The 27,442-nt window shown below is 38.8% G+C and overlaps 4 protein-coding genes across 4 annotated transcripts; all 4 read right to left on the reverse strand.

Moving 5' to 3' along the window:
* Window positions 1-474: 474 nt before the first annotated feature.
* Window positions 475-2,160, reverse strand: LOC125898856 (diamine acetyltransferase 1-like). Its single transcript, XM_049592828.1, has 6 exons — window positions 1,928-2,160; window positions 1,728-1,779; window positions 1,448-1,528; window positions 1,238-1,339; window positions 1,076-1,116; window positions 475-958 (listed from the first exon to the last, which is right to left on the reverse strand). Exons 1-6 carry the CDS (start codon window positions 1,991-1,993, stop codon window positions 791-793), a joined length of 510 nt encoding a protein of 169 aa, XP_049448785.1. The 5' UTR covers window positions 1,994-2,160; the 3' UTR covers window positions 475-790.
* Window positions 2,161-4,353: 2,193 nt separating this feature from the next.
* On the reverse strand, window positions 4,354-8,318 carry prdx4 (peroxiredoxin 4). The gene is made up of 7 exons (XM_049592585.1): window positions 8,011-8,318; window positions 5,752-5,869; window positions 5,542-5,658; window positions 5,254-5,376; window positions 4,907-5,037; window positions 4,766-4,800; window positions 4,354-4,478 (listed from the first exon to the last, which is right to left on the reverse strand). The coding sequence occupies exons 1-7, from the start codon at window positions 8,222-8,224 to the stop codon at window positions 4,428-4,430; spliced, it is 789 nt and encodes a 262-aa protein (XP_049448542.1). The 5' UTR covers window positions 8,225-8,318; the 3' UTR covers window positions 4,354-4,427.
* Window positions 8,319-11,391: 3,073 nt separating this feature from the next.
* LOC125898616 (crescerin-like protein che-12) lies at window positions 11,392-15,982 on the reverse strand. Its single transcript, XM_049592462.1, has 9 exons — window positions 15,908-15,982; window positions 14,776-15,367; window positions 14,409-14,548; window positions 14,237-14,336; window positions 13,950-14,082; window positions 13,674-13,779; window positions 11,915-12,153; window positions 11,649-11,807; window positions 11,392-11,518 (listed from the first exon to the last, which is right to left on the reverse strand). The coding sequence occupies exons 1-9, from the start codon at window positions 15,980-15,982 to the stop codon at window positions 11,392-11,394; spliced, it is 1,671 nt and encodes a 556-aa protein (XP_049448419.1).
* A 1,781-nt stretch (window positions 15,983-17,763) lies between these two features.
* pdha1a (pyruvate dehydrogenase E1 subunit alpha 1a) lies at window positions 17,764-27,092 on the reverse strand. Its single transcript, XM_049592077.1, has 11 exons — window positions 26,963-27,092; window positions 25,762-25,830; window positions 25,497-25,670; window positions 25,167-25,293; window positions 24,933-25,024; window positions 24,338-24,430; window positions 23,809-23,964; window positions 22,745-22,816; window positions 22,591-22,658; window positions 21,312-21,420; window positions 17,764-20,228 (listed from the first exon to the last, which is right to left on the reverse strand). Exons 1-11 carry the CDS (start codon window positions 27,008-27,010, stop codon window positions 20,064-20,066), a joined length of 1,173 nt encoding a protein of 390 aa, XP_049448034.1. The 5' UTR covers window positions 27,011-27,092; the 3' UTR covers window positions 17,764-20,063.
* Between the last annotated feature and the right edge of the window lie 350 nt (window positions 27,093-27,442).

Genomic DNA, 27,442 nt, shown 5'->3' on the forward strand with positions numbered 1-27,442 from the left:
CGATTTTGATGTACTTAAGTAATCCCATTCTACATTTCAGAGGGAAATATACATACACATGTATCTGACAGCTAATTTACTAATTAATATATTTACATAACAGTACAATTGTTAAAATGAGTTCCAGTTAATAGTAATATAACCCAATATTATCATTATATAACACTGACAGAGACCATTTTACTGCACACTGAGTGCTTACACTTGTGATACTGGATTTTTATGTGGCAGCTTTTATGTCCAAGATCACTTTATTGGTCCTTAGGGACTCTTGAAACACATTTATGCAATATTTATTTTCAAAACAGGTTTTTCACCTTTAATGATACTTTGTGTTTTGATGTATCAAGTATTACTTAATTAAATGATCTTAAAACGTCCACCACTGATGGCAGCTTGCACATGGAGGATTATTGTCTTGAAACATGGTATTTGTAACCAAAGGTTGTTTCCTGAATATGGTTTAATCCAGAAGATAGTTCAAAATGTATAGATTTATTGTAAGGCAGTACAAAATATGAACGGTACACAAAAACACTCCCTCTGAAAATAATCACTCCAACAAAATATAGAAACATAAAACAGAGTAGTTTCAAAATGATCGAGGATGATGATTCGGGATAGTTATATCCAGACCTCTGTGTTCATACACTCGTCAGCAGAGGTCTTTCTAAATTTCAGATTAATGATAACAGTTGATTTCACAATGATTTTATTAAGACTTTGCCAAATCACTGACCAAACAAATCATGATTATTATAATTAATAACAGTCAATAAACAGTAAACTCTTATTTGGCAGTCATTTTCAACAGATCCTCCTTTTCAATCTCAAAAAGACGCCAGCCCTCCTCAGAGGAGAGATCAGCTGCTCCTCTTCGCTTGTAGAACTCAATGGACTTTGTGTTGTTTTCTGCTACGATGAAGTGCATGCCGCTGCAGCGAGTCTTCACTGCCGTCTGCAGGGGGAAGAAAAAAAAACAAAACATAAGGGCTTATGAAGTGTTGAATACAGCTGGAATAAAGTTGCATCTGTCACCAAATAAGCTTTAACTTAAGTACACTGGTTACCGTACCTCACTCAGAACCTTCAGGATTTGTGAACCAATGCCAAAACCTGATGAAGGATTACATGTTAAGAGTAGTTAGTTTATGTGAGTGTAATGCCCCTGAAGACTTTGTCTGTAACTTATTAACCTTTACCACCACCATATAACAGCACTTGCAGACAGCCTTACCACGAAATTCCTGCATGACATAGAAGTCCTCCAAGTAAAGCAGCTTTCCAGTCCAAGGGTCATATGTGAAGTAGTACATAGCAAAGCCAATCACAGTGTATCCTAAAGAGAAAAACCCAAAAGTTAGGAGATTAAATGTAAAGGGTTGGCCCATTTTTTAAGAAATACGACTCTTAAGTTGTTAAGAGTTTTGTGTGAGAGATGTTTTACCCTCCGAGCTCTGGTTCTTTGGGACTTCAGCAACTAAGCAGTGGTAGAACGGGTGATCTCCAAAGCCGTCTTCAAGTAGATCTACAAGTGGGACATTGGTTATAAGAATGTAGGAAGACTGAAATATTTTTATGTAGTGGTGTAGTGGTAGTTGATAAGGTGGATGTTTTAGGCCTACTAGGTAGGCTACAAAGGAGGAAGTGGGTACACTCTTCCTTATATTCTTAATGGCTTTTTCGCTGATAGGTGGGTATAATGTAAACAAACAGAAAAAGAGTACCTTTCTCAGTCAGCATGACCTTCTCCTCCATCTCCTCATATTTCGCAAGTTCCTACAAATCAAAAAGACAAAAACAAGAAAGCCACGAGTTACGCGTTTAACTGGAGATAGAATTAACAAACAGAGATGACAGATTTGCTACCAACTGGCCCAGATGTCCTGTTTGTTGTTAAAAAATTAGACTTAAACAGTTGGCTTACCTTTATGAGTCGCATGATATCGGATACGTCGTTGGGTTCAGCTTTCCGTAATATGAAACTGGCCATTTTCTTTTTTTTCCCTTTTTTCCTTTGCGTATTAATCCTCTGAATGTGAACAAAAGCAAAATTTGTTTCGTCATCCGCTCCTCAGGAGTTCACCCCCGGGCATGAAATGTAGGAAGCATGCAGAAACGCATTGGCTGTGTCACCAAGTGGTACAGCAGCTTCAGACACCTGCCCTTTATATATCCTCTGAGGGAGGCAGACCTGTCCCGTAACCCATATATGGTCAAACAGCCCTTTGCATCCTGTTTCTTTTTTTTGTTGACTTATCTTTGTGACGATCACTGTGCTTCATTTGAATGTCGTTTAAAGGTAAATATTAACCAGACCTGGAAAAAAGAAAAGAAAAACAAGGCCAGAGAACATAATGTCTCATTAGCTGACACATTATCACTGACGGAAAAACACTATGTCAAAATGAATGTGAAATCAATACTTATACATTAAAAGTATTCCTCTGTAGGTCACATTAACAGCAGTCAAACAATGATTTGCATTGCTGTGATAAAAAAAAACACTTTTATTGATCTATTGATGTCCATTTATGTAATGTGTTGTTAATGGTTTGTTCGTCCAATAAAAAGGGAAATGATTTGTGACATTTTAGCTTATCAACAGCCAGGAATGATAAGATGACGGAGCAGATGTGGTTGCTGTTTGTGTGATGATTAGCCAGAAAAGCATCTTTAAATCAAATGTTTTAAGACTTTGTGTTGATACTTAAGTGTCGTTTGAAGGGACACAAGATCAGAACTTAAAATACAGTAGTTTTCCATAAGGTGATAATCTGTTATCTGATGTCATAAACATACCAACTGTTTACTTAAGTGACGTCATATCTTTTAGGTTTAGTTTTAAGTTTCAGGCTTTCTGGAACTGCGTTTGGTTGACTTGCTCAAGGGCAATGTTCCTGCTACTGCTGACAAACACGACAGCTATGCTTTTCCAAGCATTCCAGTTGCAAGAACTGATCAGGCAATCATATTCTTCTGAAAAAGTTGGGTCATATCTGTACATATTATAGTATAAGCTACCTCTGCACACAACACTTAATGTCTTTTCGCCTTGAGTCAGACGTTAATGTCGAATACCTGGTGCTCCTTTTAATGCAGCCTTTATTGTCCATTGTGTTTTTATGTAGATGCATGTCCTGTCTGGATATGATATGATGTGTTTTAATGTACTTTGTAGTAGAATTTGCAAACCAAAGACAAATTTCTGCCTTTTACATGCAAAAAGTAAACAATAGTTGGCGATATTTGGAACACTGGACGATCCAATTATAACGGGTTAAGTGAGGTTTTTTTTTGTTTGCCGAGTTTGAATTAAGTGCTTGAATAAACCAGCAGCCATTGGTTGTTGGGCTTACTGTGGTTGGTGGGAGAAAAAAATCACTGGAGTCCTTTAGGGTTGCGAAGATAAACTGGGAAAGAAACCAAAGCCAGCAGGGCCAAGAGGACAGGTGATCACTGAGTGAGTATTTTTGTCACTTAACACTTTGTTTTGGCCAACAAATAGCTTTTGGCCATTATGGTGATACTACACAGCCTCCAGGCAATGTACAATAAGGCCTGTTTGTCATTGATAAAACTTATTAAATGTATGTTGTTTTTTTTCCCCAGTGCTTTAGTTGAACAGTGAAGTTATTTCAGATGCTTTTCAGACGCCCACCTCCACGCGCTAGGCAGGTTTGGAGAGTATTTGGGAGTTGAGCGTCAGAACCTCAGACGTGCAATGCATCCTGGTGCGTCTAGGCACTTAAATAATGGCTGTGCAAGCAGAAACACTCAGCTTCTATGTCAAGACAGCGCACAGTGAGGAATTTATTGCCTCAGTGACTCAGTGCCTCATTTACCATCAACACTGACTGGATATCTACTCAAAATGTGGCAAATTTCTCCTTTAACTTTGAAAATTACCTTGCAATGCTGTTTGTCAGCAAACTCTGTTGGTCATTAGGCAGCTATACACTTGTAGTTAATGTTCCAACGCACAGACGTTTTGCCCTCAAACCACTTCCATTGTAAACTTATTTCATCCTTTGTGCAAATGTTTAAGGGACAGTATCTTTACCTTCTGAGCGCCTGGGGCTAGTTTCCAAGGCAGTCAACGCAAGTATAAAACACCACAACTGGTACAGCAAGTATGCTAATGTGTCTGATGAGTCTTTGTAATCAGGTGCTGCTGGTGAGCACCTGGCTGCCACTGGGTAAATTCCCATCGATCACAGCTGCTCATTCCCAGTGTGATGCAGGCTTTGAAACGTTCTGCTCTCAAGAAAACAAAAGGTATGATCTGAGCTGAAACTGTCATCTGCTGCGATGACTCAGTCAGATGAATCTAAAAGAGCAGACGGACGGCACTTTAGGAAAACACATTTTATTTGGACTTTCAGTAAGTGCTGGATTTCACAGACTGGAACGACAGGAACACAGATTTAGTTCAGTTTATCAAAATACTTCAGCTTTCCTGAGGGGTCGGGAATGATCTGCGGGAGAGAATAAATGAAGTTAGTGCACAGTTAGTACAGTCAAGACAGATATAGACTAGAATGTGCTGTAACCAGGCTGTGACTAATGCAGATCCCTGATAACAACCTAGTCTGCTTTGTGTGCATCACAAATGTTGCTTAGAATCTAGTCAGGCAGTGCTCACAGTGGAAGTCCATTTTTCTTAAGTTATTTGTGAGACGTAAATGCTTTCAATATTGCAAAACACACACAATATCGTGAGTACCAAGGATCCAAATCAATCACAGCTGCAGGTGATACTCACTGTGTCACTGCCTGGCTTCCATCCTGCTGGACACACTGTCAAAAAACACACATAATGCAGTCAGCAAAACTAAAACAGTTTAAAAAATCCACTGCAAACCAGCTACTGGTATCCAAGTATGTTTAAATGAGCTCCTCGTACCTTCTCCGTGTTTGTCAGTGTACTGGAAGGCCTGCACAAGCCGCAGAGTCTCATCCACAGATCTTCCCACTGGAAGATCGTTCATGGTGATCTGCCTCAGGATGCCTTTGCCATCAATGATGAAGAGTCCCCTGAGAGAGAGACATGGACAGGTGAGATTCAAGTATGACTTACTGTTAGTTGGTTACTGTTTAAGTTTTACACGGTTGTTTAAATAACCACAGTTTTATCCTACCTGTTTAACATGTTTCTTTTTGCTTCTAAAGCACCTCAGAGTGACGTAACAATGTTTTATTGAGTTAATTGCCTGTAAAACTTTGATAACGGCTATAAATGTCAAGCTGTACCTCAGCGTGTGTCCCTGGTCCTCCAGATAGACTCCGTAGTCTTTTGAAATCTGGTGTGTGAGGTCAGACAACAGAGGGATTTTCATTGGTCCGAGTCCACCCTGCTTCCTGGGCGTATTGATCCTGTTGTTAAGAGGAAATATGAGAAAAAAATAAAGCTCTGTTTCAACTGTAGCTGAATGATTCACACTTTAACACCAGCCTTAACCCCTAAGTATTTAGATCATTTGATTATTACTAGGATTTTATCTGAAGCCAGTAAAATCTGAGGGCATCTTGCATTCCTACCAAGCCAGGTGGGTGAACTGGGAGTCGACAGAGCAGGCGACCACCTCTGTATTGATGGCTTGGAACTCGTGCACGCGATCGCTGAATGCAATGATCTCAGTGGGGCAGACGAACGTGCTGCACAAGAGAGAAAACATTTACATCAAACAGACTCACGTGCAGTTACACCAATAAAGTGTTTACGTAATGTGTGTCTAAGATGTTACTCACAAGTCCAGAGGATAGAAGAAGAAGACAAGGTATTTGCCTTTGTAGTCCGACAGCTTCAGCTCCTTGAATTCCCCGTTAATGACGGCCGTTCCCTCCCAGTTTGGTGCAAGCTTTGAAACTTTGCAACAGGAAGAGAAATACATGGATTGATAAAACCAGGAGTTGAAACTGTGATTTAATAACATCTCTGACTTGTGTTTTGACGCAGCAAATGACTAAAAGATTACAGTAGTGCTTTTGTTTTCAAATGGCACACTGAGACTCTCATAATCTTGATTACTCTTACACTTTTAGAGCTACTGATTAAACTCTTAATGTATGTTTTGAGGTTAAGGTTGTCCAGTGTATATATAATTAAACTGAATTGTGCAGTATAATTGTCAGAGGCACAATACCATTGAAAAGTTGGGCACACTTTCTCATTCTAATAACTATGAAAGTGTGTCCAAACTTTTAACTGGTACTTTATATGAATTTACTTTTAATCTTTTATTGTACCTCTACGTCTATATTTTTATCCATAGCATGCCAATACTCACATTTTATTCTGTATTCTTATGTCTATCCACTTTAATTACTTACTTGTACTTTACTATTCAAAATGTACTTTTTCTCTTTGTTTTGTTTTTTTTTTTTATCATTTTCCTCTACCTAAATATGTTCTTTGAAATGTTTCTCTTATATTTTTTCTCTATTCTTTTACACATACCAGTCCACGGAAATGGAAACAAAGCATCCTGCTTGTGATAAATAAGGCCTGGGCAATAGGCTATATCGATATTATATTAATGTTGTGATTTGAGACAAGATATCGTAATACTGTAAGTGTTGTCTTTTCCTGGTTTTAAAGGCTGCATTACAGTAAAGACTGATCTAGCTGCTCTATCAGGGTGTCTACAGGTATCAGACAGGTAAATTTAATGCTTTTTAACCAAATTTAGGGTTAGGGTTAGACAAATTAAATTTGGACAAATTATGTTAACTTATTTAAGCATCACAGGCAAGTAGTATGTAGTGTGTGGTCCTGTGCAGAGGTAAGTGTTACGTGGGAATATGGTTATCAGAGTGAGTTAAGTCAACCTACATTTTTGACAACAGGTAAATGCAAGTATGAAGTAAAATGACAGGATTATAGTTTTATTTTGTTTTTGTTTGTTTTTTTTAAAGATTTGTAACATTAGATATGTGGACTTTTACACAGAAACTCTTCACAAAAAAATGGATACATGAAATTAGATTACAATGTTCAAATTCAAGACTATTTAATGACTTTTAAGGCATTGTTGTAACATTGAATACAAACCATTTTAAGATCTTTTAAGGACCTGTAGACACCCTGTCCATTATTTGTTAGTCATTATATCCTCATTACTAATGATCATTTATCAAATATTTGTGTGAATATTTTGGGACCAACAGTCAACTCTACAGTATCACTGCAATATCAATAACAGTACTTAGTCAAAATATAATATTTAATTTTCTGCATATCACCCAGCCCTATGATGAATAAATATTCAAACCTTTATGACCCCTCTTTTTTAGTTTTTGCACATCTGAGATAATATTCCATAGTTACTTTAAAGACTTTTCTTCTTCACATTGCTTATGCACTGCAAGTAGAAGTTTGTTTCCATTACATGAGCAACATACGGCAAGTGAGCAAGTACAGATCGCATGTCTGCTGGTGCACAAGTTGGCACTGTGGCATGGGGTAAAGTCTCACATCTCCTGATGACACATGACAAACAGAGACTAAACTGTATGAGTGTTACAGATAATGACTAACTCCAACACTTGCTTTGCCTACAAGACTGTAATTATGTATTTATCATATGGACTCTGCATGAACACGTGAGTTTTATGACTGCATCTACTAGTTTGAGTGTTCCTGTTATTTTGTCCAACCCCCTGGTGTTATTTGGAGCAGTCATGTTTCCAAGGGGCGGAGGGAGGAGCGCAATCCAATGAATTTCACAGAATGACGTGTCCTACAAAAACAGCTGGTTAAAAGTTAGGCCTCATCTGTGACTGAAACACCTTAAACTGTTGTCTGAGTGTTAACCTGCGAGACACAGACAGTCAGATGTGAACACAAGCTGCAGACTGACACCCTCAGTGTGTTTCTATTGTCCTGACAGGAGCAGGATCCGCACACTGAAGCTGCAGCTGCGTTTGTTTGCAAGAACAACAACTGCGCATTCTCATTACGCACACACAAACTATCCGCCTGTGGATGAACTCAGGACACAAACTCACTCTTGGCTTTGCTGAGGTGCAGAGAGTGGTCAGACACAGGCACGCGGAAAGCCTCTCCGGGATAGACGTGTCCTCCCGCGTAGTTGTGACACTGGGAGTTTTTCACACTAGCGCCTTCCTCTGCAGACGTGACTGTGGTGAGGAAGAGGAGGAGAGCGGTGCACAGCGCACGGAAAAGCTCCTTCTTTGCATTAATGTGCAAGATAAACTCCATTGTGTCCCTTTGAGAGCACTCAAGCGCTGACTGGCACCTCTTGGCAGGATTTGAGAAGGCTTCTTCCTCCTCCTCTTCTTCTTCTTCATCCAGGTTTTGCAGCATCCGGCGTCCTTATTGTTGCATTACTGCCATCTCCTGGAGTTAATTAGCTCCTAACGCCAGATTCCCTCAACACACACCTCTCCTCTTGTTGCCAAACTATCCAGAGGTTGTTTGAAATAAGAGAATGAGTGTATGAACTGAATGAACAAAGATGTGTTGCAGTATATGGAGTAAATTTGGGGAATGGGTTAGAAACAGAAATGAAAGTGTGTAATACACACATTAGATTTTAAAAAAATATTTAAACACAAGATGATTAACAAATATAAACGTGAAGTATGAACACCAAAGTGTATGTGAAATGTGTTTGGGATATCTGGGCAGACAATAGGCCTGTATACAGTTTCTTATTGCTCTGTATATTTAAAAGCGATCTGATAAAAACAATACCTTTTTGCTCCTGTTTTGTTTTATAATTCTAAAAAAAAGCATTAACTTAATGTTCATGCATTTAATCTCCCAGTACATTTGTGTTTTATAAGTTGGAAAATGACTGAAATAAACTAAATGAAACTCTTCAACCCACTTCCATAAATAAATAAACACAGTTGCCTTGCCATAATTCAACATACCACTTCTTCCTTTTTTAAAACAAGTGTTTTCATTGGATTTTTGATATACTTCAAATATTACATGGTATGAAATTGATCATTCACAGTCAGGCATCATCTTAATATTAACTGCTATGACAGGTCTTTTCCAAGGTTCAAAATAAACAGATATGCATGTTGAATGCATATAATACAGAATGTATGGTTTGCAATGCTTTATTACATCATTTTATGTATGCAGATGATTTGATAATCTTCTGCCCATATAGTGCCGGCCTACAACAGCTGTTGTAGATTTGCTTTAACTGTGGTGCAGACTTTGACATTGAATATGACGCCAATAAGAGCAACATTATGCTTGTTAGAAGTAAAGAAGACAATTGAATGTCTGAATTCATCTGATCTGGTGCTGCTCTTAAAGTGTGTGATGAGATTAAATATCTTGGTCATTATATTGTCAATTATTTATCTGATGGTGAAGATATCCGCAGACAGTTTTGCAAGTTGTATGCACAAGCTAATATGCTTGCTCTCAAATTTATTGTTTTATTGTTCAGTTGATGTGACGATAGCTCTTTTTAGAGCATTTTGCACTCCACTGTATACTGCCCATTTGTGGCGCTCATACAAATACTGACAGTCTAAAGGAAAGATATTGCACATAATTTTGTTGCATTCAAGAAAGTAAGACAAGTAGACTTCTGTAGCCGTATCCCTCCCCAGAAATGTCATAAAACATCCCCATATCTTAACAAAAGTAGAATATTTACCCTTAATCATAGAAGTACGTTTTTCAAGGGCAATAGAGTGTGACAGTCCAGTAAGCCAGACTTGTAAACTTGGTCTAAATGTAGATTTACAGTATCTGGCAATGGTGTTTTTTTTCCTGGTAATAAGCAGTAGAGTGCCATTTTCTTACTGCTTCCTCCTTAGCTCCGCGTGTCGCTGCTACATATTTCCTTTACTCTATCAGTACATGATCTCCTTTTAATGGCTGGTTTGGCTTACATTACTGTCCTGTTTTTGTAATGTTGTCATTGTTATCTGTTTTCCCCCTTGCTTCTCTTGTTTTCTCAGTCATTTCTTATATACTTAAACCTGAAATGTTACTTGTATTCCCTTCCCTGCATGTCTGTACTGTGTCTTTAGGCCACATCAGCCATATATTTAAAGCTCTTTATGTTAGGATAATATTTTATTACTTTGCCTTAATAATTTCACATCCACTAAAGGATTTCTAATAGGCATACAGTAAATCACAATGCATTTCATTTGCAATGTCCTCTGAGCAGCTCAAATGCATATTTTGGTTTTCTTTGTCTTCCAGCATAACTTTTTATCTTCCTGTAGCCTCATCCCTACACATACAGATATTAATCAGCAACTATTTTTCACTAAAACTATCAGGATTTTCTGTATATGGCAGCTGCTCTGAACACTGGGTGAATTCCTGCATTCAGTATAACATATTTTTTTATTAAAATTACTTTAAATGCAAAAATATATTTTTTTCTGTGGACAGAAATGACGTCGACATCCTTAAATGTTAAACAGATTCTGTTTGTTAAATTGTTTTTCTATGTTTGCATTTTTGTGTTTTCCCCCGGCTGTGCCTTTATTTTTTTCTGATGTGTGTTATAGTTTCTACACATGTTGGATTTTATTTTGTTAATCACTCACTACTGCAGGCTACACTCTAAAAAGTAAGATGACTAATTTTTACATAATATGTTGCCAAAAATGCACACATTCAACACTCAACCACAATATACAAAGTGGTTATGGTAAAATGACTCTAAATTATTAAAAATAACAATGGATTTCCTATTGTTTATTGTAAGCAGGTAGTTTTGCAGGTAGTGTTTTGATAGAGTTCATGTACATAGAGAAAGTTTTTTTAATATAATTTCAAATGTAGTGTAGGTATTTAATAAACAAAATGTGGTTTTAAGCAGAAAATTGACGAATTGGCTAATTGTATGAGGCAGGTGTGTTGCTGTGTTAAGAGTTCAGAAAAAGTATCTTACAGAAAGTTTAGGTTAACACTTTTTGTAAAACTATTGATTTTATATAGTAAATTTCACAAATTTGCCTCAAGAGGCTTCACAATCTGAACAGCATATGACACCCTCTGTCCTTAGACCCTACGTATGGATGAGGAGAATCTCCACAGAGGTGGGATCCCTTTCCCAGGACGGACAGGCAATAAATGTCAATGTGAACAGAACAAGTAAAGTCACAGTATGGACATTAAGAATGACAAAGTAATAGACACATTGTAAATGATTATGAATGTGTATTTTGGACAGTGATTACTACAATATAAAAATATATAACTATACATATTTACATTTATATATACATATATATATGAACAGTATAATAAATAAATAAATAAATAAATAAATAAATAAATAGATAAATAGATAGCTGAATAATAAATAAATAAATAAATAAATAGATAAATAGATAGCTGAATAATAAATAAATAAATAATATTTCAGATGCCCTCTATTTCTTGGCCTTCTTTAAGATCTTGTCCAGTGATGATCTTTGGTTTACTGGAATGATCTTTGTCCACAGTTTGATGAAGTCCTTGTGGTTGGCCAATTTTAAGAGGACTATCTGTCCATGGTGCCTGTGGAGGAAGACATATCTCATTTAGCTCAGTATTCAGAAAAATTAAATTATGACTGTGGAAACAGGAGCTACAAGATCACAAGATTGTGCAACATGTTACACTAAATCTAAAGAACTTGATAACTCACCTCACTTCTGGTGCACCATCGACACACATCTTGGAGACAGCAAGAAGGAAGCGCTCTGTGAGTGTCCTTCCTGCTGTCAAGATGCGAGCTGCTCCCAGGCTGTCAGCCAGCTGGTGCAGATGTTGAGCCATGCTGCCTCTGACTGCTGCACATCGGTGGCTGAGGAGGGACAAAGACAGGGGAATATGAGATACTATGTTTCGTTATCCTATTTAACTTTGTTTTAAGGTTTTTGCTGATAAAATAAACCTCTTCTCTCCTCTTACCTCAGGCCTGCGTTCAAAAGAGAGCTCACAACGCGACCATGGCTGCAGTTGTCTACCAGGGCATCGAGAGCAAGATTAGCCTGCTGGTGAATGAAGGCACTTGTTGTCTGTGCCAGTTTCAGCAGCAAGGCTCGGCCTGTTCCCTCTGCCTCAGGGTCCATGGCCTTTTGGAGGTGAACGTACAGCTCTGCCAAGGTGTCCATTGCTTCACAAGCAACGGTTGAGCGTAAGTTGTTCACCTGTATAGTGAGAATAAACATCATCAGTCTGTAGTGTGCACATTCATAGAGACATGTTGGCAAATGAAAATGCACAAATATACAGTGCCCTCCAAAAGTATTGGAACAGTGAGGCCAATTCCTTTATTTTTGTTGTAGACTGAAAATATTTGGGTTTGACATCAAAAGATGAATATGGGACAAGAGATCAACAGATCAACATTTCAGCTTTTATTTCCAGGTATTTACATCTGGATCTGATACACAACTTAGAAGATAGCACCTTTTGTTTGAACCCACCCATTTTTCATGAGAGCAACAGTATTGGAACATGTCACTGACAGGTGTGTTTTGTTGCCCAGGTGTCTCCCAATTACATTGATTATTCAAACAATAAATAGCACTGAATGTCTGAGCTCAGTTTCAGATTGGGTACGATAGATTTTGCCTGTGCAGACTGCATTTAGAGGTGGAACCAACATGAAAATCAGAGAGCTGTCTATGGGTGAAAAAGAAGCAATTGTGAATCTGAGAGAAGATGGACAATCAATCAGAGCCATTGCACAAACATTGGCCATAGCCAGTACAACCATTTGGAATGTCCTGAAGAAGAAAGAAACCACTGGTGTACTAAGCAACAGACGTCGAACAGGTAGACCAAGGAAAACATCAGCAGTTGATGACAGAAACATTGTGAGAGCTGTAAAGAAAGACCCTAAAACAACTGTTAGTGACATCAGCAACAACCTCCAGAGGGCAGGAGTGAAGGTATCACAATCTACTGTTAGAAGACTTCATGAACAAAAGTACAGAGGCTACACCAGAAGATGCAAACCACTCATTAGCAAGAAGAATAGGAAGGCCAGGCTGGAATTTGCCAAAAGGTACAGAGATGAGCCTCAAAAATTCTGGGAAAAAGGAAAATGAACTCAGAAGTCTACAGAAACATTTTGTCTGCTAATTTAAAGAAAGATGCAACCAAACTGATTGGGAGATCTTTCATCATGCAGCAAGATAACGACCCAAAACACACTGCCAAAACAACAAAGGAGTTCATCAGGGGCAAGAAGTGGAAGGTTTTAGACTGGCCAAGTCAGTCTCCAGACTTAAACCCAAGGAGACTGAAGGGAGTAACCCCCCGAAACAAACAACAACTGAAAGAGGCTGCGGTGAAAGCCTGGAAAAGCATCACAAAAGAAGAGTGCAAAAGTTTGGTGATGTCAATGGGTCACAGGCTTGATGCAGTTATTGAAAGCAAAGGATTTCACTTTAATCTATTTTAAGTTTATATGTTCCAACATTTTTGCTCACCTAAAAATTTTGTGTTCCATTACAAATAATGCTATCTTCTAAGTTGTGTATCAAATCCAGATGTAAATACCTGGAAATAAAAGCTGAAATGTTGATCTCTTGTCTCATATTCATCTTTTGATGTCAAACCCAAATGTTTTCAGTCTACAACAAAAGTAAACGAATTGGACTCACTGTTCCAATACTTTTGGAGGGCACTGTAGATAGAAAGAGGAAAGTGTGTACAATACCTCCTCGATGAGAACCAGACATACTTCATGGAGTTTTGTCCTCAGTGTGTCTGGGTGGTGCTGTGCAAGAGCCTGAATGATTTTCAAGCCGTCGATTTTCTTCTCCCTGTATGTTAAAATGTAAAGTATAACTAACCTCATAAAAGTTATTGTTACCAACATGTACTGGCTCCATATTGATGTGACACTGACTCATGTCAAAGTAGTTGCAACATGACAGACTTAAGATTAAACATTTGTTAAGCTGCAGACTGCTCTGTGTTGTCGGTGTCTTACCAGTCATCTAAGGAGAGCAGCTTGAAACAGGCAGACAGGCTCTGCACAGGGTCGGTCAACGGCTGTAGCTCCGTCTTCTTGACCTTTTTATCCTTTGCAGCGTTAGGGCTGCGGTCGGTGGTTGTGTCCTTGCCTGGTAAAAAGCGAAACAGTCTTTACTCACATGTCCTGTCATTCATAGCACTGTACTCACAGTAGCTACTATAATTCTTTACAAAAAAACTATAAGAAACCCATGAGTACAGTTCACAGCTTCGACTACAATTATTCAGGATATTAGAACTTACCTGCCACGCTGACGGCTTTTGCGGGACGCAGGGCCACCCTGGGTCGAGTCCCTCGTTTCTTGGCCTGGGGAACTCTTGGAGGGGTGGGTGTCAAAGGCGTCTCCACAGGGGTTGCTGTCGGAGCAGGTGCAGGGCGTGTCATGGTAGGTGGTGCAGGGATCCTTTTAGGTGCCACTGCAGGGGTCATCGTTGGAGCTGCTGGAGGTCGAGGTGAAGGGATGGAGGCGAGCTGGAGGCTTTTCAGTCTCTCCACAAAGGCCTCGACTTTCCCTTTAGCCGATTGTAGCCTACATCCATCGGCTACCTCTTTCTCTGTTAGGGCAAAAAAAAAGGATCACATAAATTTCGACTGTTCTCATACCCAATGGGTAACTTAGATGTAAGTGTTGTACTTGTAATAGTGTTTTAATATTTGAGTTGATGTCCAATGATTTAGCAAAAAAATCCCATGCTGTATGAGTCTAACAATTTAAACAACTGGAAGAAACAGCAGGGGTTCCCACACCTGTCCCTAAAAGAGTTTGTCTTGAGGAACTGACCTGCTCCACTCTGTTTGGCTGAAAGTACAGGCAGACGAGACGTTCTTCTCCTGAACAGTGGGACTGCTCGATGAGGAGGAGGAGGAGGAGGAGTTGTTGGTTCCTCAATCAGAGCGATGGCCCTCAGCTCACTGGGTGTTTTACAATCAACCGAGCTGAGGGAGGAGGTTGGGCTCTGGTCTCCGTCTGCCATTTGAGCCTCCTTACATGTGAGAACAGCCATCTGGCTGCCAAGAAGCACCTTCTCCCAGAAGGAGTCGTCCTCCTCATCCAGACTTCCAGGACTCTGATGTCTGTCGATGTCCTCGGTGTTCAAACGAGGAACATCTGAACGAGGGGCGATCCTCCTTCTTCGTTGAGGGGATCTGATGCTTCTTTTTGGTAAAGGTGGTGGTCGAGGTGAAGGCCGGGTGACGTCCTGAACGGGGAGGCCCAGTCTCCCCAGAACAGCGTCATTTCGGGCTTTTGTCGCAGTGCACAGGTTTTCTGCCTGGCGAACTAGCGTAGCCCTCCCTGCCCTCTGGGAGTCCAGGATGCTGGACTCACTGGTCGAGCCATCAGGATTTTGATGTCCACTGTGGCTCCCAGTTTGCTGTGGAAATAAAGCACAGCACTACTGAGTAACTTGGTAATCATTGCAGTTGAGATGATCCACTTTGACTCAGTTATGAACACAAGGAAGGTCAGAGATGACAGTTTTTCTCAGTTGTTTCAGCACATTTCCTGAAACTGTAGCTCAACTTCTCAAAACTCTCAACACAAAACTATTCTTTTGAAAACTCAATATATGTCTTGCAAAATGAAACACTGCACTTAAAACCACATTCCTGCTTCTCAAAACCAATACTTTCCACCAAAACAAAGCAAAACTTGCAGAATAGTTGATACTGTAACACTGTCAGAGCTCTGAGAATACACAGATGTTACCTATTTTGACAAAACTCAAAGTAACTGAACTGATACTGTAGGTAACATGAGAAACAGCACAGTAAAAATATGATTTAGAATTTCAATTGTAGCGAAAACAATTCAAGTGTAGCAGTCTGGAGTCTTTTTGATGAAACATTAGCTTCAAGTTTTCAGAGCTGGGAGAATATTTGTGTTTTTGTGCGCAAAAGAGTTGATTACTTACACCACCATCCTCGTTGTTCTTGTGGATCCACTTCCGAAATGGGAGGCAGATCTTTGACAAGTTGCAATTCTCCATTACTTTTTCAAAAAAACAACTCAATTGTTCAAAGACGAAACAACTGTGTGTGTAGTCTTCTCTCAGTGAGATCAGTGTGAGACTGACAAGTGCAGGGGGTATTTGTAGAGATTCAGGCAGTCAAAGAGGTTCCGTGTTCTGTTCTAAACTCTCCTGTTCTGTTCTCTCTCTGTGTGTGTGTGTGTGTGTGTGTGTGTGTGTGTGTGTGTGTGTGTGTGTGTGTGTGTGTAATTTACACATATGCAACATAAATATTAGATTTGCATTGTGGATACTATATTTCATCTCAAAACATTGTTCAAGTTGAAGGACAGGAACAACCCTGATTCAGCTCACCTGCACACCTCACCCTCACTTCTGCATATTTTCAGCTCTTTTACATTAGTTTCCACTTTCTCTTCAACTGATCCATCTGTTAATCCGTCAGTATGTCATCTCCAATCATATTTTGATGACTCTTTACTATAACCAGATCTAAATAGCTTGAATCAGACATTTACTGCCAAAATTTATTTGTGGGAGAAAGAGAGAAAAAACAGACAAAACTAACCACTGGAGGCATTTGTGCACAGTCAATGTACATCCAAATAAAGCTTGTTTTGGTCACTGACAGATTCAGATTGTTACTATGAGTGTCTGACAACATGATAGAAAGGATCCCTACAGAGATAGAGCTTTGCATCAATGAGTAACATCCTTTTTGTTTAATCAGAAACAGCCCCGAACTCACCAAACACACCACGGGTAGTCCATTACTATGCAATGACACATCACTTATCGTACAACAGCAGCTCCAAAAAAAGTTGGGATGCTGTGTAAAACATAAATAAAAACAGAATGCAGGGATTTTCAAAAATGGATGTTCAATGCTCAAAAAACACCTGTTAAAACATTTCACAGGTTAACAGGTGGTGCAAGGTTCACTACTTTGTGAAAAACTGTGTGGGCAAATAGGCCAACAAAATGTTTCTCAATGCTCAGTTGCAGAATGAGCCTGTCCCAGCTTTTTTGGGATGTCGCAGGGATCAAATTCAGAGTATTTATTTACAATAAGCAAGAAAGTTTATCAGTTTGAACATTAAATATCCTGTTTTGGACTGTATTCAATTGAACATGGGTCAAAAATGATTTACAAATCATTGCATTTATTTACATTTTACACAGCATCCCAGCTTCTCTGAACTTTGAGGCAGCCTTTGGGCCTTGTACTATTTCCCAATTCTATCTCATGACAAATTTTCCTTGTTGCACTTTTAAAAACGCCACTATCTACCACATAAAAATGGTATCTTTATAAAACAAACAAAAAATAATCATTTCGTTCAGATCCAAATCAGATTTGTCCTATCATGCTGCTGCATAAACAATAAGTAAACATTTTTATTATCATTTTGTCAGGATAACATTAAGAAACGGGGGAGCCTGTGTAAGAATGACCTATCAACACAATGTGTGCATTTGTAATGTGTGTTAAGTGGCAATAAAATACATTTCAGAGGACATGTCTATACTATCAACCACATTTATGAGATGGTCGCACATTCTGATGAATATTTCATACCTGACAGAATGAGCTGTACTGTACCTTTCACTACAGTAACAGAGGTAGCAGTAGTACACGGTGGTGTTAACAAACACATAAGGGGATTCATTTTGTGGCTTTTCAACATATCTGTAATGGCATGGTCATAAAAGGTATTAAGGTGAAGGCCTGTTCACTGAAGGACAAAGTTTGGACAATTCACCTTACATACAAACGGACAAAGACGAAGAGACAGATACAGTATTTTACAGCTTTTTATTACAGTGGTGCACACATAAAACCAATGTTTCCATGGAGCGTTTCCCTGCGTCATCTGCGACCCTCAATGTAACAGTTTACGACAACAAATACACACAATGCAGGTATTTTCAGTTGTGTTAAGACAGGAACTGACATTTTAAAGTTTAGTCTGTCTTGTTATTTGATTAAATACTTTTCACATCACATAGAGGAGACCCTTCCCTTCTGGCACCCTTCAAAGGGTTACAGCCACTGTTACACTGTTTGACTGAAGGTTAACATGGCAGCTTGCTGTTAGGAGTATATGCTGATATGCAGGTTGTTTTATTTTGCTACCTGAGGTATCAGTGCAGACATTTTTTCACAACAGTACTTGAGAAGGAAGAAAACAGACTGAAATTCAAAATGTCCATGTATCCCTGTCTTTGAGCCAATGATGTACCAAATATCAGAGACATATGCAAGTACACAAGTAGCACACAAAGCTACTAAACCAGCCATCTCGCTTTGATTTGGAAACTTCAGGTGTATAGTGAAGCTTAGCTGCTGAATGCACCCTGACTAAAAGCCATCATGTTTCCATTCGTCACTGTTGCAGGCAGTAGATGTTTCAGCTTGAATTGACTGCACTGAGTGTAAATATTTCCACACACGTACATCAGAAATCGAATAAGAACTTCTCCCAAAAGATGAAAATGAGCAGTTTAGGTTTGCGTCTTGAGACTCGTACAAGGCACCTGAGCACCAGAGCATCTGCAAATTTAACACATTATGAATGTAAACACACTTGCTGAACACGTCCTCAACCATTTGACTTTTAAACGCACAGAATCAGCTGCTCAGCTTGGAGTGCGCTACAAACATGAGATGACACATTCATCCTCTAAATAACATGAGATCTGCCAGGCACATGTTTGGTTTGGCAAGATAAATATTTCAAACCTTTCCCTTGGTATTCCTCACCCTCTCCTGTTTACAGCATATTGACAGAAAAAGAAAAGGGAGACATTATTGAGAGTGTTTAAAGTAACAACAGTCTTTACCCTGCTGCCTTTTAAAAAAAGGGTTATATTTTTAAAAAAAGACAAACTGATGTATCACGTACACTTCAGTATAAAGAGTACAAAGCCATTTTTACAGGTCTGTCTCTGAGATAAACAGTGACGGGTGAACATTTGATTTACAGCACCTCAAAAGTGACCAGAGATAATCATCAAACAAGCAAATTTAGAACCGACTTAACATATTTAATTGGGGCCATGTTTATAACACCATGACTTATGCTGTGCTCACAAGCGATCAGGCAGTTGGTAGACGGCAGATGGACAACACCTTGTGGACAGCACAGAAACAAAGTGAAACGAAACATGAATGCTGATATTTTGTGATGATGATGCCATATTGTTTTCAAAAAATGGAATAAAACATATTAAGCAACATCATTCAAGTTTATTATTTTTTTGTAATTTTTCTTTTAATGTCAACTGATGTCCAGATCATATGTTTTCACCTTTTGTGAAGAAGCAACATCCAGTTGAAAATCCCGTCATGTGGGACAGCGAAAGTTCAGATATTTAAATCTTGAATGGCAATGCCTTCTACCTTTACCCATATTCTCTGCCGGCCTCACCTAATTTATGGTTCTGCTCTTCGTTAAAGTGATATCCAGTTTGCCCTCTACCGTCTACGTGATTCCTGTGAACGCCACATTGGTGCTTAATGGTGAGAAAAGCGAATATAATTTAAATACAACAGGTTACACATGTTCTTGAGCTGCCCTCTTAAAATAAAGACAAATAATCAGTTATCAATTCACAACTTTTGTTGACTGTACTTTTTACATTAAGGTGAAGACTTTTAATAATCCAGCAATGTCAAGGTGATTTTGATTACTAAACATGTAGTGAAATCTCTACAGTGTGACGAGTTGATTAAAAGTTTTTACAAAAAATAGAAATAAATATGGCACAGAAACTCATGAGACTGTGGCAACACTGATGAAGAAATGCACTTTTGGATCACTGAAACCATTTAAAGATTATCAGATTAAAAGTTCTTGTCACTCTTTGTAAGTTTTATTCTCTTTGTGAATATGGTCCCCGCTGTTAAACTGTAACAGCATTGAAATTAATTTACTTGCTGATGATTCAAGCTCTGGGTCCGAGGCACTAGTTTATGGTACGTTGTATGATGCGTGCGTATATGTGAGGGGCGGGGCAGGGCGGGGCGGGGCAGGGCGGGACGGGGGGGATTTATTACTGGGTGGATGACGTGATGAAAAGAGGGGATGAAAAAACTTTAGCTGACAGACTTCAGCTTGGACCATGGGTTTGTTCCGCGCACCTCCAGGGGTGAATCGTTGGAAAATATATGGTTGCACAAATCCTCCAGAGGGGGTTCAGGATCTGTGGTGGCAAACTGGGCAGCATCTTCAATTTCCTTCCTCACTGCCACATCGATATCCTACGGACACAACGTAGGTGAGACAGAAAGTTAGAGCAATTTGTGTATGACATTAACAGTACACATGCTACTGAATTACTGCTATTGTTCAATTAGGAAAAATAAGTACAGTGAATTGTCTAAGCATTAGTCTGCTACATGAGAACTAGAAAATGTATGGTATAAGAATACTTCATGTTCTCAACCAGGTATACTGCTTGGCCGTGCATGAGACTGTTTGTACTGTGTTTTAAACTGTAACACTTGAAATAGTTGACCAGCACAACTTGTGCTGTTGTTAAGTATGGCCACAGTTACTTTAATTTATGAACAATGTTCACATTTTTTTGGATTCTGTTGACTGTAGAGGCATATGAGAAAAACAAAGTCAAATTCAAGGTAACATGCAGTGAATAATTAATATACAAATGGTTATACAAATGGTAAATGCAACTTGGTGTGTGATAATCCTTGTCAACTACAGTACTTGTGTGTGGTGAGGGTGATGATGATACAGAAGCTGAAACCAGTGAAAGTAACACTCTCCTGTGTTCAAAGCACTGCAGCTTTGTGTGTGATCTCCTAAACAATGTCTTTAACCTCAAAAGACGACGGCAGCTCCATGGTTTTCTAAAATGCGAAATTCTGGCACAACCAGCCTATTAAGTGCACTTGACTGGCTCAAAAAACTGACTATAAACCTGAATCTATTTTTACAGTACTGTATTGCTTCTGTTTTATAAATGCAACAGCGTACATGTAGATGTTTTGCACTATAGGTTGTTTACGTAGTTTGCTGCATTCATGACCACCTCAGGATGTTTGATTAATAGTTCAGTAACGTGTGGTTTCAGTTTCATTACCCCAAATACGTTTCGATTCCGGCCATTAAGGGAATCATCACAATAAAATATGCTTCTCTCTCTTTGTGATTTTGTTCTTAATGCATTTTTGGGATAACTAGAATCGACTAGCTTGTTAAAAGCACATAGCGAGACTCCTGGATTAATGAGGTTTCAAAATATAATGGATGATACCAATATGCAGATTTTTTTTCACTGGGCAACAGCACTTTTCATTTTACAAGCTGAAAATATTTTCTACCTTGAGCTCCTCCACGCTGGCCATGTTGTTGCTGAGCATGCGGTCCTTCAGCATGGAGATGGGGTCACTCTTACCACGGACTTCCTGGATCTCCTCACGTGTACGGTAGCTGAGAGGGAGAGATTGGTGCAGGGATGTTGTAGGGATGCACTAATACAATCATGTTTTTTAGAGCTGACACCAAATCCAAGTTCTACAACTTTAAGGGGACGTATTATGCTCACTTTACTGTTCATACTTGTATTTTGGGTTTCTATTGTTAACATGCTTTAATGTTCTAAAAACACTACATTTTCCTCATATTGTCTGTGCTGGAACACCTGTCTGTAATGCTCCACTTAGTGCCTACCAAAATGTCTACTCTGATTGATCAGCGTTTGGAAGCATTTTCTACCGTGAAAAATAACCAAAAAGGCTAAACTAAAATCTTCAGAACTGGACTTGTTCCAGCAGGAATATGATCAGACACTGAGGAGAAATTAACAACATCAGCAACCAAGCTTACACGTTTCTCTGACATTAGCATGTAGCTACACGTAGCAGTCTAAGCTATGTAATGTGAATACTTGCAGTAGCGTGTCTGAAACAGATGAACATATAAAGAAATCTGTCACGAGCTGACGTCAGCTTGACTTGACTAGTAGAAAAAATATTGGAAACAAAGTGTTCCCAATGGTCTGAGGATCCCAATGGTCCGTGAGCTACATCTGGGATTATTTTTACATGCGTTTACCTCAATATTTAAGACTCTGACCACGTTTAATATAAACATCTAACACTGTAACACTATATATGTGACAGAAAATAAGGAAAAGCATAATAGGTCCCCTTTAGGTACTTTCAAATCGTGATCACCAGCAGTACATTACTTTCACTAACCATAATCAGTATAAAGATAATAGAGTAGCGTGTTTACATTTCTCATTAGAACTTTGAGAAATCCATGTTGTTATATTTAAACCAGCCATTCATCTGCTAAAGCCAATAGCAATGTTAGAGTGTGAGTTCAGTCCATCCCTGGGTTGTGCAAGGCCTCTACGGAGGGGAGGAGGGTACACGAAGGCTACTGGGGGACAGTGGCAGAAGCAAGGGGCAGCGGCACAGTGAGGGTAACATTTGTAGGTCAGATTATTAATAATGCATAAATAGAATTACTACCACATTAATTAAAAAGTGATTAAAAGATAATCAAGAAACACTAAAGATAAGCAGTTACAGAAAATTATTTGAACTGTTAATAAATTAAAATTTGCAAAGGTCTGTAACTGTGATCATTTACCTGACACCAGGATCGCTCATACTGTGTCCATGATAGCGGTAGGTCTGAAGCTCCATGAGAATGGGACCCTGATGAAAAGCAGAACGAAAATAACTCAGCTGAGACACTGACGACCACGTGTCCTGCTTGATGTAGTTCACTGTTTCCAACTCACCTTGCCAGCTCGGCAGTGATCCGCTGCAAACTTGGTTGCTTCCCTGACACACAGAACATCCATCCCGTCCACCTAGAAGACAAAAAAATCAACACTGCATTGTATCATGATATTTTGGCAATGTTGTATCAATGCACAGATGCCAAATATCCATTTTTTTAATTATATAAATTCTTTATGTTGTAATACAAATTCAACTTTTGGTAGCCTACTAGAGTAACAATTGCCTTTTCAGTCCACTTAATACATTTTGCTGCAATAAAAATGACTGAAGTGAGATGAACACACTAAAAAGTTTACAGATAAAACAGATGACGACGAAGTTTTCTTTCAGGGACATAATTTGCAGTTGAAAAAAGGTCATAAATCACAATATGGCTGCAACTAACCCTTATTGTAATTGCTGATTAAATCTGTCGATTATTTTCTCAGTTAAGTGATTTGTTGTTTGGTCTATAAAATGTCAGAAAATGGTGAAAAATGTTGATCAGTGTTTCCCAAAGCCCAAGATGATGTCCTCAAATGTGTTGATTTGTCCACAACCCACAGATATTGAGTTAACTATCATAGAGAAGTAAAGGATCTACAAAATATTCACATTTAAGAAGCTGAAATAAAAAAAATTTAGAGTTTATTTTCTACAGCAATACTCAAAAAGATTAATCAATCATAAAATTAGTTGGCAATGAATTTATTAATGGACAACTAATTGATTAATCATTGCAGCTGTAATCACAATATATCGCAGTATATGTTATCCCAATAATCAGCATACCGCAAAATGTTTAAAATCACAAAAATATTGTATCGTGAAGTAAGTATCATATCGTGGGGCCTTTGGCGATTCCCACTCCTAGTACTAGGTATGCATCATATTCCATTTCACTTATTTAGTAGTCACTTTTTTTTCCAAGGAAATGTCATGATGTTTTTCTAACCCCAGATATCTTGTTCACATTAAAACATAGCCGTGCAATAATATAGAAACAACATATATGTATTCTGTTATAATCTGTTTTATCAGTGGGGGAAAAAAGGTTTAAAGACAGAAGTAAGATCAGTACCCGCAGACCAGGAATGAAGTCTCCTCTCTTGTAATAATCCGTGCTGGCAGCAGCTCGTTCCACTGATGTGCCCATGCCATACCTGTTGTTCTCACAGATGAAGATGGCGGGCAGCTTCCAAAGTGCTGCCATATTGTAGGTTTCAAAAATCTGACCCTGTGAAATAAAAATAAAAGACATGTTGGCTCTTTGTTTTGTTGACCTTGTTAACTTAAATTAGAAGTACATAGCAAAGTAGCTATTCTTTTAAAGTCGGTTTATGTAGACAGGGTCTCATTTTGGGGGGGGGGGAGACTATAGGATCAGCAGCAGTTCTTCCTCCAGAGAAACACACAGTTGCTAGTCCAATGTCCTAATGTTTACAGGCCCCAGATGACCACAGATGAACAGATGCTGATGGAGTACACTAGTAAAATATAAACCATTCATTACTGGAGAAAGACTGTTTCCTACTTTTGAGAGAAGCTGATATCAACCCCATTAAGTAATTACATAAAGCTTGGCCAAAACTGCAGTAATTGTCCCATACCTGATTGGCAGCACCGTCACCATAGAGGCAGACACACAGTTCGTCCGTGCCCAAATACTTGCAGGCCAGAGCCACACCCGCACCTAGGGGAACCTGACGAGAATTCAGAGATGTCTCGGGTTACATTGTGTGAATCTTAACGTATGAAGCACTTGTTTAAATATTACAAGAAGCTGCTTCATGAAACACAAACTCTTACAATTGTTTTTGTGATATGTTTGGCACTAACATAAATCATAAGTCTAGGTGTTGCATCAAGCTGAGAGCAACTTATGTCATAAGAAAACACATAATATTAAGAAGTTCTTCTTGGTTTCTTGAATGATATTTCTAACAGCAGCAGGCCGTTATGAAATACACAGGCACAAATAAGTATGTTTGTCAACTTCCTTTAGTACCACTATATTTCCACAATATCAGAAAACACTATCAAAGCAGACCGACAAGTTAAACCTGCATTCAGCCCTTTGAAGACTTATCACAATGACACCAAACTGACAGCATACTGGTCGGACATGGCACAAACACACACAAACTAAATCATGAACTGACCACTTTGCTTTCAAAAAGCCTGCAGTAAACTTTGCTGATATACCTGAGCTCCGACAATCCCATTTCCTCCATAGAAGTTTTTACAGTACATGTGCATAGAGCCTCCTTTGCCCTTTGCAATACCTCCTTTTCTGCCTGTAAATGGAGAGCAAAAACATGCATGGGTGTGACATCAGAGGTGAAAGCAATACAAAAGAACTATTTCCATCTCAAAATAAACTGTGATTGGAACTGAAAATGATCTTGAAATGCAAAATTCTAAGCACTGCAAACTCACCGGTGAGCTCAGCCATGATCTCCTTCACAGTCCCTCCTCTGGTGAAAGTGTAGCCGTGGGCGCGGTACGCGGTGATCAGGTGGTCTGTCAAATTAATTCCTGCTTCAATACCAACCGCACAGGCCTCCTATGAGGAGAAAACAAACAGCTTGACATGACGTCTATGTGAGCATACGTGTGTGGACACTTCCCAATCTATGCAAATTTTACTTTTCTGCCATTTAATATTCTTCCCACAGCAGCACATATACATAATTTCTATAATACTGAAGTCAAACTCTTCCTATATTCTTAATGCACAGTGTAGAAAATAATTATAGCGCACTCCACCTGTCCGTCATACAAGTGGCAAAATCCTCTGATGATCTTCTGCTTGTACAGCTGATCTGCTTTGAGCTCCATACGCCTCATGGTCTGCATGACACGGTAGTACTGCAGACCCTCATCACGAGTCATTACCACCTGAGTGGCGGGGCCCTCATCCAGTTTGTGGAGGTCACATTTCTGAAAGGAAGAAAACACCCATAATAACACGCAAACTGCCTCACGCATGGATCTGTTTAGCAGGAAATGCAACTTGGTGTTTGAAGCTTACCTTTATTTCAAAAGAAGCCTCGGTTGTGAAGTCAGAATATGTGCGTGCTGACATGACCACTGCAGCTCCCTGCCATGAGAGAGAGAAGGAGTTCAAAAACAAACAAACAAACAAATCTGCTCAGGTTTGATATTGACAGAGAGGCAGTGCCTGCTTTTCTGTTTGTTTTTCTACAAATCCTTTTTTTCCCATTTAACAAAATAAGTCATACACTGTCATTCATTAAATGTTGTCTAAACACAAGCAACTATACAACAGTTTTGTCCAAAGAAAATAGTCTAAACTTGGCAAAATATCTATTAAATATGACCGAAAGTAAGTAAACAATATTAATAATCAGTATTAGCTTTCACTGCTTGACAAGTTTTGACACTGTGTTGACACCAAAAGTGCACAGGGGTTCGATTCCCACACCTAAAATCTGCTACTGTTTAGTAAGACATAATATTTGGGTAACCAGCAGAGCATAAATAGACACTGTTTCTGACAGAACACATGCAAAGGTGTTAGTTGCAAATAAAAGTCCTATATAATATTACTAATAGACCTATGCATATTCAACTCCAGTCAGTTTTGGATAACATACAGTAGAGAGTTACACAATACCTGTCTCGCCCAAATTGCAATAATCACAACACAGTGAAATACCTATAATTACATAATTATAAACTTGTCTTCTCAAGTTTATTTCCTATTCAGTCCAGAGTCCAGCCCAAATGCTGGGCAACCAACTCCAGTGGTTAGTTACCATGGTGTTAAATCATATTATAGTTACTTTTATAACTAAATGAAACCATTTGACTGTTTATTAGGAAGCCCCCCACCCCCCATCTGACAGGAGAAGTTTATACAGAAGTTACCAATGCTAACTTAGCTGCCAATTTGGATTCACTTCACACAGTGTGAAAACACAGCCCCGACTCCATAATGACAACAAAAGAGCTTAATAACACGAAATGCATGGAAAATAAATAACTGGGTCTCTTTTCACCAAAACACTGAAGCTGTCATAAGGAGTTTAGGTTTTGTGCAGACTGTGACATTTTTATTAGCTGTGTTAGCCAAACAAGCTATCACTCGGCCTGACAAGGTCAGAACAGCGACAACAGTCCTGTTTTAGTTAAAAGTTGGCGGTCTTAGAGGCAGACTGTAATGATGTGTGTGGCTGAAACCGCCCATAGTTTATATTCTGTTTACTTACATTTCTCTGAGCGCAAGCCCTCAGCACGTTAGAGATATTGGTCAGCATCTTTACCGAGCTAGCGCACCACAGACCCAACACCGCACGGCTCCGTCCTTCTGTCAGGCTCTGTCCTTCCGGCTCCGCTCGCTCTTCTTCTTCTTCTCTGCCTTCAATAACGGCAGAAAAAAAACTCTGCTGCTACCACTCCCCCTGTGGCCAGTATGTGACAACACATGTATGAAAAAATAGATTTAAATAAATAACCAAATAAATAATCAATAATAACAAAAAACAACAAAAGTAGTACAAAATAGTAATAATAATAATAATAATAATAATAATAATAGTAATAATAATAATAATAATAATAATTTGCCTTTATCAACCTGTTTTTTTATTTAAATGTTTTTTTGTTTTCTTTTACTCTGAATTAAAATCCATTATGTAGGTTTGGATTAGATTTTCATTTGGATCTCTTTTGGCTAATCTTACCTCTAA

The sequence above is a fragment of the Epinephelus fuscoguttatus genome, linkage group LG12 (genome assembly GCF_011397635.1).
Source record: "Epinephelus fuscoguttatus linkage group LG12, E.fuscoguttatus.final_Chr_v1".
NCBI lineage: Eukaryota > Metazoa > Chordata > Actinopteri > Perciformes > Serranidae > Epinephelus > Epinephelus fuscoguttatus.